Source organism: Podarcis vaucheri, assembly GCF_965113315.1.
Source record: "Podarcis vaucheri genome assembly, chromosome: 1".
Taxonomy (NCBI): domain Eukaryota; kingdom Metazoa; phylum Chordata; class Lepidosauria; order Squamata; family Lacertidae; genus Podarcis; species Podarcis vaucheri.
Window position 1 is genome coordinate 63,382,904 of NC_138759.1, and position 14,874 is coordinate 63,397,777.

At 43.3% G+C, this 14,874-nt stretch overlaps 1 protein-coding gene across 6 annotated transcripts in view; it reads left to right on the plus strand.

Moving 5' to 3' along the window:
* The window catches only part of GAS2 (growth arrest specific 2), a 118,864-nt gene that overhangs the window by 75,290 nt on the left and 28,700 nt on the right, over nucleotides 1-14,874 (plus strand). For all 6 annotated transcript variants that reach the window (XM_082210928.1, XM_082210930.1, XM_082210927.1 and 3 more), the window contains one exon: nucleotides 8,153-8,260. In XM_082210928.1, coding sequence (XP_082067054.1) covers nucleotides 8,153-8,260 — 108 coding nt within the window. The remainder of the gene's footprint in view (nucleotides 1-8,152; nucleotides 8,261-14,874) is intronic.

A 14,874-nucleotide genomic window follows, 5' to 3' on the forward strand; every position in this document is an offset into this window, starting at 1 on the left:
TGAACTACAACTCTTTGAAGTAAGTCCCAGCCAGTATAGTAATTTCTATTCCTCACTTACATTCTTCACTAAGGAAATTCAAATTCATTCATATATATATATATATATATATATATATATATATATATATATATGCTTTCATATATATGCAGGTTTTGGTGTCTTCGGGTGTCTTCCCGTGTAAGAGTCGGGGTGTCTGGGCGACGTTTCGACGAGGTCTCACTCGTCATCTTCAGGCTGGTGCTTTCGGCTTCTTGTTACTGGAACAGAGCAGAATCTGGTGTTTGAGTTCCTATAAATACTGTTGAGGGGTGTGGTGTATAGCCTCCAACGTTCTGGGCAGAGAGGAAGTTCCTAGATTAGTGTGCCTTTTCTTCTTTTGTTCCTTAATTACTTGAGGGATATCTTGAGTGATTTCATGAGTGATATTCTGAATACCACTGGGTGGGTCATTAAGTGTAGATTAGTTGCTAAAGCTTTCGTGTCTTGACCTCTTGAGCTTGTGAAGAGTTTTTCTGAGAAGATGGTTGTGCTGCATTTAGTTGTGCTCTGGCTTGGCTTCGTGTATAGGGGCGAGCTGTGATTTTGTGCCTTGTGCCAGCCCGATCTGTGTAGGGCTTGCAGGGGGGTGCAGCATCCGGAGGTGCCACTATAGTTTGGCTACTTGATGGAGTCTGTAATATGTCTGTGGAGAGGGTCTGGGTTTGGGTCTGGTGTGGTTGATTGGTGACGGCGTTCTGTGTGCCTCTGGTTCTGGTGTCGGTTTTTGTGGGGAGGGCTAATTTCCAGATGTCTGGCAGGCGGGACGTGTCGTCACGCTTGTTCATGTTGTGAGGGTGTTTCTCTATCTCGATGGCTTCCATGATTATTCTCTTGTGGTGATGTTCCATGTTAAAGAGCAATTTGGAATCTGCAAAATTAATTTCGTGTCCTGTTTCTTTCATGTGTTGGAAAAGAGAGGAAGTTTTTTCTTCTTTTTTGACGGCATTCTTGTGTTCTGCGATACGTGCATTTATTCGTCTGTTTGTTTGTCCAATGTACGTGGCTGGGCAGACTTTGCAGGGTATTTCATAGACCCCTTGGTTTTCCAGCTGGATTTTGTCTTTTGGGTTTCTGAGGATATTGGCTATTTTTTGGTTGGTGCAGAAGGCTGTTTTGATATTGTGTTTATGGAGGATTTTGCTAATTTTGTCTGTAGTGCCCTTGATATAAGGAAGGAGGGCCATGCCATTGTTTTCTTCTGTGTCTTGGTTTTTTGGGGGTGTTTCTTTTTGGATTAGCTTCGTAACCTTGTTTTTCTGGTATCCATTGGCGATTAACACATTTGAGAGATTCTGTAACTCAGTTGTCAAGTGGTCTTTGTCAGCCAGGCGTTTGGTTCTGGAGATGAGAGTCTTGGCTACGGAGTTTATTTGTGCAGGGTGGTGGTGTGATTGTGCATGTAAGTAGCGGTTGGTGTGTGTTTTTTTCCGGTAGATAGTGTGTCCTAGGGAGCCATCAGGTTTTTTGTAGATTAGGACGTCAAGAAAGGGGAGTTGGTTGTTGTCTTCTATTTCCATAGTGAATTGTATTTTGGGGTGTAGGCTGTTGAGATGTGTGAGGAAGCTATCTAGTTTTTCTTTCCCGTGTGGCCAAATTACAAAGGTGTCGTCAACATATCTGAGCCAAAGTTTGGGTTTGTGTTCTGACTTGTCTAAAGCATTGGTTTCAAAGTGTTCCATGTACAAATTTGCGATGACCGGTGAGAGGGGTGATCCCATAGGTGCTCCTTCTATCTGTTTGTATCTTTGTCCATTGTGGATGAAGTACGTGTTGGTTAGGCAGTGGTTGGTCAGGTCCAGGATGTATTTGGGGGGGTTGTATTTGTTTTGAATGGCTGTCAAGGCTTCATTAATGGGCACTTGAGTGAAGAGAGATACAACATCGAAGCTCACAAGTAGGTCATCGGGATGTAGGTATTGCTTCTTTATTGTTTCTATGAACTGGAAGGAGTTAGTAACGTGTGAAGCGATGGATTCTGCATAGGGCTGAAGTTGCTTAGCGAGAAATTTAGCGAGATTTTGTAGAGGTGAGCCTATGGAGCTGACCATATATATATGGTTTGTAGTTTATTTTGTGCAAGGATATAGGTAAGCAATGGTATTTGGAGAAAATGGTGAGGAAATAAAAATAAAGCAAGCGAAAATGAAGAACCAGTTCAGCAGAGAAATAATATGGGATGAGGGACAGAAAGCATGACTAAAAGCCTTTTTATAAAAGCTGAAAGCACACAGATGTTCTACCCTGTGAATACTGAAGCCTGTGAAAGATACATCATGCAGTGGGTTGTATCTGACTGAATCATTCTCAAAGTGGACTTGTTGAAATGAGTGGCCTCAAGCTGGCCATGTTTAACTTAATTCTGATAGATTTTAGTGGGCCTAGTCCATGAGTATGAATTGGTTGAATAAACCCTCTGGGTGGAATTCAGTGTCACACTTTTCCAATAGTTTTGTCTGTGCAAGTATTCCAACTTGTCAGATGGAACAATACCCGCTCCTGCCAGGTGCTGTTCAGGCAGCTCTCCCAACCCTGCCAGAGCCAATCGCAGGAGGTATGTGGGGGCTTTGGGGAAGGAGGGGTTCTGCTGATGCGGCTGGTTAGATGAATCTCCCCACCCCAAATCTCTGAACAGTGAGGGGATCCATGGGTTCCAGGCACTTACCCAGGTTTAGTTTCCTTGGAATGAAGGTCATCAGAGACTGTGGTGTCTTTAGGATATATTTATACAACCTGAGCATAAGGTGGAGGGATCATAGCACTAATACCCCAAAAGATCTTGCTTCTCCACCAGTCACAGTTTTGTGTGTAGCACAGAGCAAATATGCCTCTGCGTCTAGCTTCCAACCTGCTTTCTCCCTAGATCACCCATCCACTCTTGCATTTGTTCCTCTCTACCTAGCAGCTAGGTGTGGGAGCGAAGGCCCATCCGTTTTTTCCATGGCACAGAGAAATTTCTTTGGTTACGCTAATCATGGTGCTTAACTAGTTGGCCACAACCATTGCCTAGAGAAAGGGACTGGTTTGGCAAGCTCTCATACCTACAGACCCCCACAGATCCAGGAACCCAATAATTGGCTCTCTGGGAATCCCTCAGACTGACCATTCAGATTGATAACAATACTGATATAAGCTTAAAACACATACAGATACACATGCACATACACACACTGCTGTAAGGCAGTGCAATCACATACCAGTGTGTGAACACTTGAAGGTGGACCAAGTGGAAGACCAAAGGTCACAGGTATAGATATATTGTGATATAAGAGCAGGGAGATGAGGAGGAGGCAAGGTTGCAGATCAACTTTAAAGCTAAGAGAAGGAGCCTGGACCGGGGAACAGAGAGGAAGCCAGCAGGGGGTTCAAGAAGGGGTGTTACATGATCGGATCAGATCCGTATTATGAATGTGACTGGCTGCGGCTTCAAAGTCCTAAGCAAAGATCTTTCCAACCCTGCTACCTCAAATGCTTTTAACTGGAGATGCTGAGGATAATTGAACCTGAGACTTGCTGAATGCAGTTCATTGATGCATTTAACCTATGCAGTAACATTCACTTTTCACTCTTTATGGAAAAATCACACGGGTCCTGAATAGGCGGTGTTCTGAACAACCAAGGGTTAAACAGGAAAGTAAAAAAATGTATTCTAAAAAAAGCACGTGTTGCTATGGCAACTCCTATATCACATGGTGGATGTGCCACCTGGGAGTTACAAAGCGCTCCTTGAAAGCCCCTGTGCCACTCCTGAGCTACAATGAACAGATGGAATTTGGTGTATTTAACAGTGCTTGTGAAATGTAATTTGCTGAAATGCAAACTTGGTTAGGTTTAGCGTCCCCCCCTCCCCTTCCTGGTTCTTTAACTTCTCAAAGTCTTTCACTGTGGCTGCCAGAGAAGGACTGAGACAAAGCATAGAAGAGGTGACTGCCATTCCTGTGGGTGGAGAAAAAAGGAGAAAAAAGAGCTTATGAAGTCTGATTTAAGTGACCTCCTTTAATTTACAGAATATCAGCAAAACGCAAACACATAAAACTATTTTATCAATTCTAACAAAGACGTCTCGGGTGTAAATTAACATAGTTGAAAATTTTACAGCAGCCTCCATATGCACAAAGTTACAGCAAGACTGAATCCCAGCCCCCAAAACGCATCTTCTTTCTAGATTTCCTCACAGTAATATTGTTGTGGGTTTGGGGAAATAACAAGAGCAGAGTGAAAGGCTTCATGACTTGTTTGGTTTGTACTTTCTGTTGCTCTTCTAAGGCTAAATAGCAAAATGCAAGCGGGGAAAATCCTCAAAGAATTGTTTTGATGCTGCTGCTACAATAGTGGGTGGGGGAGCCTCCCCTTTCTGCTTCAAAGACCCTCCAGCATGTAGCAGATCTTTGTTGGAAAAGTGATCATGCAGAGACTCCGTTCGTGTGTTTTCCATCCTTTTGAGGCTAGTGAAATCAGGGGGACGTGGGAATAGGAATGATTGGAGGCTCTGGTTGGCAATGGAAGCTATTTGAACAGAAGGAGGGGCTCATGCAATCATTGAGAACCCATGCCATTTCCCTTTGAAAAGATGTTGGATTTCTATGTCCAGTTTAGTATTATCAAGAAATTCATCAGGTTGATCAGCTGAAGACTGAATAATACATGCCCCCATTTCAGTGCCTGCTGTCTTAAGACTTTGTACGGTGAATGTGCACAGGTGTCCATTTTAGGTACTAGGTCTGGAACAATTTTCTTCATTGCTTGGATGTAATGGGGGGGGGGAGAGAGAGAGAACCAGGCTCAAATTTACAAGTGTTGAAAGTTCTTTGTTCAGACCATTAGAAGGAGTCAACATAGCACTGTCTTCATGGCATCCAGAGTGGTGATGGGCCCCACTTTACAGAGGATATTCCTCTATTTTGAAAGGTTGCCAGAGGACAATCCTATAATTGAAGGTGGCTTCTATTTAATGGCCATCCAGTCCAAATCTTATTTAAAGGCAAGAAACCAAAAAAAGGGAGAACAAGAGATTTGAAGTTGCCCACCAACCCAGTCAGCAGACTGAGCAGGCACACCTGTCGCTGATGAGTTCCCTACGAAGAGATGCAGTCTATTTCATTTTTTAAGAAAGGTATAGTAAATATTTCTGAATTTGTGTCTATAAACAAAAATGCCTTGTGCAAACTGGTGTCCTCATTTTTGGCAATGCACAACTGGCCACCCTAATGTACTCTCAATGTTCTGAACGCTCAATAGCCTAGAACAGCCCATCTGCCTCCCATATTTGGTTCAATCTAACAGAAAGAAAGAGCTACTAATTCTTCTTTTAAAACATAAACTCCCATTTTGGTAACAAGACAAATACCTTCACACTTGAAGAGCCCCAAGTCAGTGAAAGCCGTCGGTGTTTAAAGTGACATCATGCACTACAGCTGAGTAACCAGACTTCAGCTAGGTAATGAAACTTATTAAAATTCAGTCTGAAAATCCCTGAAGGGAGTGGCAAACAGGACTAAGCAAAAGACATGCAGTAAATGGGTCAGTCCAGTAAGAGTTGACATGGGTTTTGCTGCTCTACCTCTTGAGATATGACTCTGATGCTAGTGGAAGACCTACTTATCCAAGCAGACATTTATGGTGATCTAATTACCAGGCAGGTTTATTTTATTTTTTACTATTTTGCTGCTACCAAATTGGTTGTGATTTTTGGGTTGTGCATTTATGTGTTTTCCTTTTAAATTTTCATGATTGTATCCCACCCTGATATTGATGGTGAGTAGGTTAAAATATGTTGAATAAATAATAATAATTGGCAGTAGCAATGTCAAGCACACTTCATACACACACAGTATTTTGATATTACAGGAAGGATAAACACACTTCCCGAACACACAGAATTTCTATAATCTATTGGCAAGCTATTAAAATATACAAGATAACATCCTAATGTTATTTATTTGCTTGTAAACTTCACAGAGACATATGGTTGGCAATTGTCTGAGGCAAGATGCTGAACTAAGTAGTCCTTCCGTCTGACCAGAAAGGCTTTTCTTATAGCCCTCTCTGATGTTATAAATAACCCTTTCTAAGAAAATGTAAAAGTCAATCTTTCACCAGTTCTAACAACATTCTAACAACATCTTTCCTATGCTCTCAGTCTCGCTTCACAGACTGTTGGCTTCTGAACTAGATCTCCAAAGGTCTCTGGGGTGGATGAAATCTTTAGAAAGTGTGCCTTGCATTTTGCTTCATTTGACACCAACACATTAGGTCAACTTTCCTCCTAGAGAACTACATTGTGTGGAAATTATTTTATGTGTGCACTTGTCAGTGTTAAGGTTAGATATAAAATAGCAGTAATACCTGAATGTCAAATTAGAGTTCACTCAACCAGATCTGCTCTTTGGCAGCGATGTCTGTGCTCCTTGCATTTCACCAACAAGTTCAAGATACACTAAATGTTAATGCACCTTAACCATATCTCTTAGAGTAGTGGTTCCCAAAATGGATTGGTATGGGTGGTTCATCAGACCAGCATTCACAGCTAAAATGCAATGCAAAGGAAATCATTTAAGCAGTAAATGGAGAATGCAATTAGCAGCTTTCATTCTCACTTCTGATTTACATATATATTAGGTTTATATTTAGCAAACACTTTATTCAAATCTGGGGTTATATCAAAGCAGCTTTGATTTAGGTTACACCAATACTTTCATTAAATTATTTTAAACATGAAGCTGGTCACATGAAAAACATTTTCCCATGCTATATTCTCCAGATCTGGCTTTCTATGTGCATTATGTTGCCATCCTACATGTGTTACATTGCTCCACCAACATAGGACCCATCATAGGAAGAATGCAACATAAAAGGATAACTTAAGCAGTAAAGGGAGAATGCAGTTAGCAGCTTTCCCTCTCACACATCACCACACCATCATCCGGCTCATCACTTCCATCGTTCCCTGACATGTTATTATGTAAGGACAGCAACTCAATTTAAACTCAGCAAGCACTTTCCCCATGACAGTATCACATTCAGATTGTTTCTTTCTGAACAACTGAGGAGCATAAAATGAGTAAAGCTCGTAGACTGTGTTCATTATCAGCGTTACTACCTCAGGGTGCAGTGGCTCACCCACCCACAGCACCCTTTGGGAGAAGAATCTAGCTGTTTGCGTGTATTAGTAGCAACAAAGTTATACAAGTCAAAGTTCAGGGTTTCCCAGACTGTAGGCTGGAACTTCAATGAGGCTACTCCACAGAGGAATGAGGCCTGCAGTCTCTGCTTGCTGCTTGCTGAATTACCTCAGAGTGAAGGTGAAGCTGTGGTTGGGCGATAGGCAGCACCACGAGAGGCCTTGCCCCCTTTTGCAGCAGTCCTCTGATATTGGAAATGATGGGTGTTTGTGTAAGTTTTTTGTATGTATGGAGTGAGTGAGTGAGTGAGAGAGTGAGGCAGGTGGATTTAATTACGAGTACCAGTGGAGTCTGGTGCACACTGAAACCGGTAAGGAGGAAGCAGAGAAGGACTTAGGAGAGTGCGACTGGTTTCAGTCGCACTAGTCATGGAGCCTAAGGGGTGCTGCAACTATAGTTTAGACTGGAACACAAGAGGTTGGAGGAAGGTGCTGGATTTTGGGTGTTGCTCAGCATGGCGCTGAAATTTGAGCCCCCAATGTCTGCCACTGGAGGAAGGCAAGGAGGCTGATGAAGATAGAGCCAAGAAAGGGTGGAGCTAATTTTGGTTTTGTCCCTGTCCTTCTGCTTCCACTCTGAGTTCCACAAGAGCAACATTGAGACTAAGGAGGTTGACAGACAGTGCCACCCCTAGACTGGTTTGTAAATAAGGAGGGATGAAGATGGGAGCTGGCTGAGGACATTCTGAGCCTGGTGCAGCAGTGTCCCAGTTGATTTAATGGACCAGCCTCCAATGAAAGGCACCTAAATTTCTGGCACAGTCTGAACACTGCACAATAGTGATGTGATGGGTAGAACAACGAAATAAGAAAGAGCAGGTGCTTGGTTTAGGAGCTGGTGGGAAAGATACAGTTGAATATAATCTGTCCTAATGGTACTGTAGTGCACTAAACAATTTAAAATTATAACTTCCCCCCTCTTTTTTTCCAAAGGTCAAACATATTTCTGAAGATCCTCCTTGTAAATGCCCTAGTAAATTTTGTGTGGAGCGTCTTTCACAAGGAAGATACAGAGTTGGAGAAAAGATCCTCTTCATCAGGGTAAGAAAGATTTACTATTCAACTTGCAGAGTGACATCTGGTAAGCACTTTACTAGGAATGAGCATTATGAGGAATGAGCATTATCTTGCCATATACTTGTCATCATTACTGGATAGAGTTGTGCAGGGGCAGATTTAACATGCCTCCATACATATGAACATCTGGCTGGGATAGATAGTTCCTGTAAATTACATAGTTAAAGTGGTTGGGTTTGTTTTTTTAATGCTGCTGATCTGTCTGCTTCTATCATCATTGTCCAACCCCTCCCCAACAATTGTTTTATTGCCTATAAGAATGCAGTCATTACTGATTTGTTGCAGGAGATCCAAATCTCATTTTCATGGGTACCACTTCAGCTATGGATAATCACATTGACCCCATACTCAAACTGCAGAATGGTATTTTCTCCTGCCAAGTGAATCTACTGGAAAATACATTGAACATTGCATGGAACCTGGTTCTGTGAGTGCCAAAGGCCTCACCTGGATAACACCTGGGATGTGAATAATGAAGAATAATGTCTACCTGAGACGCAGCTTGGCCACTGTTGCTTTCTGGAAGAGAACATGGTGGGGTGAGGAAGTGGGGAGTTCAGCATTAATGCAAATGCATTGGTGACACCAGTCTTGGGCTCCTGCCAGTGCATTGGCAACATGCTCACCTCCCTGTTGATTCCTCCTCCCCTTTCTGATATGTAACAGCAACCTATCTGCCAGAAAGCTAGTGTAGTGGCTTCCTGTCCCCCATTGAGATGCTTCTGGCTAAACCTTCCCTCCTTGCATGCGGCAGTCCCAATGAAAATGGGTCTACTCTTGATACTGAAAAGCAGCAACAACCCAGATGTGATTGGTGGCCATGTGATTAAAGTAAAATTTAGACTGAGTCTATGCTGTTGAAGAGGCAAGTTTTCAGCTTGCTAAACACTTTCTCTGACCACTTGATAACCTTTCAAAAAAAGAAATATAGTATTTTTAGAGAAGCTGTACTCCATGATTTAGAAATGCTGTCCCTAAATGCAAGGGCTCATACATGGCCAGTTTCCTGTACCTCTATTAATTATCTATTGTCCATATGACACTCTCCTCCAACCATTACCTTCCCATATGTTCCCCTCCCTTAATCTGGATTGTCACATACTAGGTATACTCTGAAAAGGAGGGGGTATGAGAAAATCCAGACTGAGGGAGGGGAAAGTGATTGTGTTATTGCTGAGCATGTTTCAGGGTTGACTTTGGACACTGAAGACTGGTTTTCTGGGTGCAACCTGTATAAATCAGGCCCTGCCTCTGTTTCCATTTTGGTTGCATGCAAAAATAAGCCACTGATTTTAGCATGGTTGCATGAAATTGGATTTGTAAAAATAATTTAACAGTGTATTATTTGAGTTGTCATTTCAGATAAGCTGAAACATGTTTTACAAGATAGTGCAGATGAGTAATGAGAGTGAAATTTAAGCCTTTGATAGATGACATGTCACCTATACCCGTATGCCTTGTTCAAAAAGCGGTTGTATCTACACTGGATCTTGAATAGTCAAGTGGTTTGGGGAACTTTATGCTACACTTCTTAATAAAGGAACAGTTCCTCCAGTGCTGGTTTACTCACTTGAAGTCAACATGAGTCACTCCCTTATGAGTTAGAACAGGATTGGACTCCAATGGCTGAGTTAGGCCAGCAGTTCTTAAATTGTTTTTCTGTGTAGTTATTTCATTGGATGGAACGGATAGCAACTTAAGCAACTGCTGTATACTAAGTCGAACCATTAGATCATCTAGTTCAGTATTGTTTATACCAGCTAGCAGCAGCTTTCCAGTTCTTCAGGCAGCGATCTCTCCCAGTTCTACTTGGAGGTGCCAGGAATTGAACCGGGGACATTCTGCATGCAGAGCATTACTCTCTCCCTGAGCTACACTCCTTCCATACAACAGAATGAGTTGGATCATAAGAACCATGAGGAGAGAGAACTTTGCCACCCCATCCTCCCTGTTCCCCTGGAAAGCCACTCTTGAGAATTAGAGGAGCTTCTGGAATGGAGTGTGATGAGGTTGTCGGCTGGTGGTCCACTGATCTCTACCATGCATCGCTCCTTGCTCCAGAGGATTCTCACTTTCAGGAGAGGTGTTTTCATGGAGATTCATGAGGCTGAAGTGGGGAGGAGAAGACAGGAAATTTCTCTTTCAATTGCTTTCGGTGGCTTGCAAATTTTGGAATCTGGCCCAAAGTTGGAGGTTTCCTCCATTTGAAATATTTAGAAAATCATTTGTGGGCTGTAGGTCTGTTAGATCCCCAGTTTCTGGCTTACAGAGGTTGCAGATTAATCTAACCTTTGTTTCTGATTACTCTTTTTGTGATTGCCATGCTGCTTCCCTTTGTATGAAGCAAAATTGGCAACAATTTGCCAGGAACCTTTTTGTGGCCCCCAAACATTAATTGCTTGTACCTTCTCATGCACATGACATTTTTAAAAATCAGGAATGGCTAACCTCACTTGGCCTGAAGACCACATTCACCCTTGGTCAACCCTCCGGGGAGCACATGTGACTACCCACACCTTGTCATGCACAGGCGACACATGCAAGCAGATGCTCACAAAGGTACAGTGTGTCTTCCTCAGCTGATCTGTTTAAACTAGCTGAAGGCTGTTGTGTCTCTCTGCTCATCAAATGATTACTTTGCTGACCAGGGAGAAATCTATTTGCATTCTCATCAGGGCACCCCAGTACCGTGTCTCATTTATTTTCTTTCTTTCACCATTGTCCCCAAAATTGGTGGTGTCTTCAGGGATGCAGAAAAATGGGCTTGGGGGCTAGATTAGGACCCACAGTGGAGGTTAGCCATCTCTGATTTAAATGTCTGAGCATGTTTAGGATTCTTCTCCATCTGTAAAGCTAAAGGAGTTATCGAGATGCTAACTTACACGCCATACTTTAGCAAGGAAAGGCAGTGCAGTTGCTAAGGAAACAGAGCAAGGACATTTCTTTGGGGATTTACTATATTAACAGGGGCTTGCTTGCCTTTCTGTTTCTCCAGAAGTGTTGTTATAATGTCATGAAGACTGACAGCATTGAAATCCAATAAATAAAAAATTACATTTACTGCACAAATAACCAGGCAATATAACAATTCTGAAGGGCTCCATTAGGTAGGTAAAAGATGAAAGAAAATATAACCAAAATGCAACAGGTATTAGTGTTATTGATGGTGTTTATTATGCATACAACACCAGCAGTGCACATGACACTTTACAAAGACACTTAGGCCTTGTCCACATTTCTGCTTCTCCCCTTCTTAGAAAGCATGGGGTCAGGAATTTTTCTGCTTGCCCCTTGCTATCTAGGCGTGAGTCTGAGCAATTTTGCCATTGCCCTGCTGCTTTCTCCTGGAAAACCCACTCTGTAATGATAAATTAGAACAAATGGCAATCTGCAGGAAACCTGATTGCCATTTGCTCTGAATCAGCACTAAATAATGGGTTTTCCCGTGGGAAACACAACTGTGGATAAGCCCAGAAATGTTACTGGACTAAAAGTCGGGGAGACAATGGGAAAGAGAGGATGGGAGGTACAGAAAGGGCAGATGTATCAAGAATTGAATATGAAGAAATGATGTGCCATCCACACACATACATATGCAGGCAGAGCAATCCTAACCTGGCCTGCAGGAGGAGGATCAGAGAAGTGGTGCCACCACGACATCTGAAACTGTGCTGTCTCCTGCTTCTCAGAATGGAAACTGGTGATGGGAGAGCATGGTCTCCATGGGGCTGTCCCTGAATTAGTCTGGCCCAACTCATAGCCGTGGACATGCTTTGGACCTGGTGTTCACTTCTATGGTTGTTGGTGATCTGACACTAAGTAAAAGCGAAACTAAAGAAGTGCCATAGTCAGATCACTTCCTGGTGCAACTGGACTTCTCCGTGACCCTTCCCCTCTGCAGGAAGGTGGGACCGATTCAGATGGTCCATCCCCGCCACTTAATGGATCCAAATGATTTCCAGAGAGTGGTAGGGGATGCTTTATCCCATGTTGATGGCCTTTCAGCTGATTCCCTGGTGGCCCGCTGGAATGTGGAGTTAACCAGGGCTATTGACTGTTTGGCTCTGAAGCGCCCTCTCCGATTGCATGGAGCCCGGACAGCCCCGTGGTTTTCCACGGATCTGAGGGCAATGAAACAATCGTTGAGACGGCTAGAGCGCCGGTGGCGGATGACCCATTCTGAAGCTGACCGGACACAGGTTAGAGCTCAATGTCGAGCCTACCAAGTGGCGGTAGTGACGGCGAAGAAGGCTTTCTTCACCGCCTCTATTGCATCTGCAGAAAACAGCAGCAGGAGACTTTTTCAGGTGGTCCGCAATTTAGCGGAACCACCTGCTACATCGGGGCCCAGCACGGGCCACATGATCTCCTGCAATGATTTTGCAAAGTTTTTTTGCAGATAAAGTCGCTCAGATTCGGGAAGAGGTAGACGCCACCGTGGGAGCAGGGCCGGGGCGGGAGAGTGCTAGAGTCCTGTCTAGTCAAATTGCATGGGATCAATTCCAATCTGTTACCTCTGGGGATGTGGAGAGGCTGCTTGGACGAGTGAAACCAACCACCTGTCTCCTTGATCCTTGCCCCCATCCTGGCTTATAAAAGCTAGCCAGGAAGGGCTGGGCGATGGGCTTCACGGGGTGGTGAATGCTTCTCTCTGTGAGGGAATCTTCCCAGACCGGCTGAAAGAGGCAGTTATCAAACCGCTTCTTAAAAAAACATATTTAGATGCGCCCAATATGGCTAACTATCATCCAATCTCAAATCTTCCATTCTTGGGCAAGGTGATTGAGCGAGTGGTTGCTGAACAACTCCAGGCATGCCTGGAAGAAGCGGACCATTTGGATCCCTTCCAGTTGGGATTCAGTCCTCATCATAGGACTGAAACTGCCTTGGTCGCACTGGTCGATGATCTCTGGTGGGCTAGGGACAAAGGTGAGAGCTGTTTCCTAGTTCTGCTGGATCTCTCAGCAGCTTTTGACACTATCAACTATAACATCCTTCTGGACTGTCTAGAGGGGCTATCTTCTATGGCAATGAACTGTTTTGGATCTTAAGCTGCCTCTGTGTGGTGACCGGGACTGAGGGCAAGTTCCACTGCATGGGTACCTCAGCTCAGTTTCCCAACACTATCAACATTACCTGTGTAGATCCGTTAGAGGTAGGATCGCAGTCTTAGGCGTCATTTTGGAATGTTTTGGGAATAGTTTTTTTAGCTTTCATTTTGGGGGGGTGGGGTGGGGGGTTGGAAGCCTTTTTAAAATCACTCAACAGTTTCTGTTTTGGTAGTCTGAAGTTTAGTACCTTATTTCCAGTGCATTTCATTGTTTTTCTCCCTTTCATCAGAGTAGTTGATCTCATATGTAAGATACTTTGCATATGATGCCTGTGCTCTTTTTGAGGCATAAATGTTTCCTTTGAAACTGATTCTGTTGCTGAATAATGTGTTTAACTCAGGAATCAATTACCAGCTTTTTGAAATTTACATTTTCACCTTGATCCAGCTAAATATTTACATGCACCCCTTTAAAACCCATGAGACTTCAATTAGTCATGACTAATTTGCTCCATTGTCTCATATAATGCCATTCTCACTCTTATGTGGAGGCAAATTTGCCACTCTCTCATCACTCCAGGGGAGGTCTCAAATGATTTCTTCCTGGGGAGGAGTGTTGGGGTGGTATGAGTGGATAACTAGCCAGTTTGGATGAGGAAGGAACAGGGATATATATTCCCTGTTCTGTTGTTGTGCCCACCCTTCCTCCTTTTTGCAGTGTGGACTTTGCCAGTCACCTGTTGAAGGGGCTGAATAGGAATATTTAGGGGAGCCTCCAATTGGCCTGGGATTCCTCTTTTTTGCCTTCTCCACTCTTTTGGAGTGGTGAAATTTATTGTCACTCAGGCCTTTAGTCTGGACAGGAAAGACAGTTGAAGATCTGGGACCTTTAATCCTGTGGCATTGCCCTACACTGTAGTGAGTGACAGGGGTGCCCAGTGGGCTGAACATGTGCATCAGGGTGAACGCCAAACAGATGGGGCCACAGTGTCCTTGTCTGATTCACAGATCCAGAGTTTGTGTAGCAAGGAAGAGGAATTTCTTAACCATCGTTGTTGCAGGGCACAGGTAGTGACTTCCGTCACCTTAGTAATTGGGAGGGAGATGATCCCCCCCTAAGTAGGGAAACTTCCTGCTCAGACTATGTTTTGTTTGGTTGAATTGGACTAAGTTAGGTTACTTGGTTTTCTCTGCAGATTCTCAGGTTTTCCATAATGTTAACTGAAAGCGGTGTCTCGAGTCTTCCTTGCAGTGGGCGTGATGGCAATTATGGTCTCATAATTCATTTTAGCTGAATTAGACCCCTTATACATTAATTTTGTTGGTTTGGCTTCCTTTTATGCCTTCAGACAGTTCTTTAAATCATTGCTTCTGTGTTCTATGTATGTATTTTATACTCTTTTTTCATCAAGAGGTAATGGGTAACCAATCACTTCAGTTTTCGTAGCCAAAATTTATGAAGGATATAGGAAACTTGAAAGAACTCAGAGGAGAGTATGAAGGTATTGAATGAAGGTAATGCAGAAAG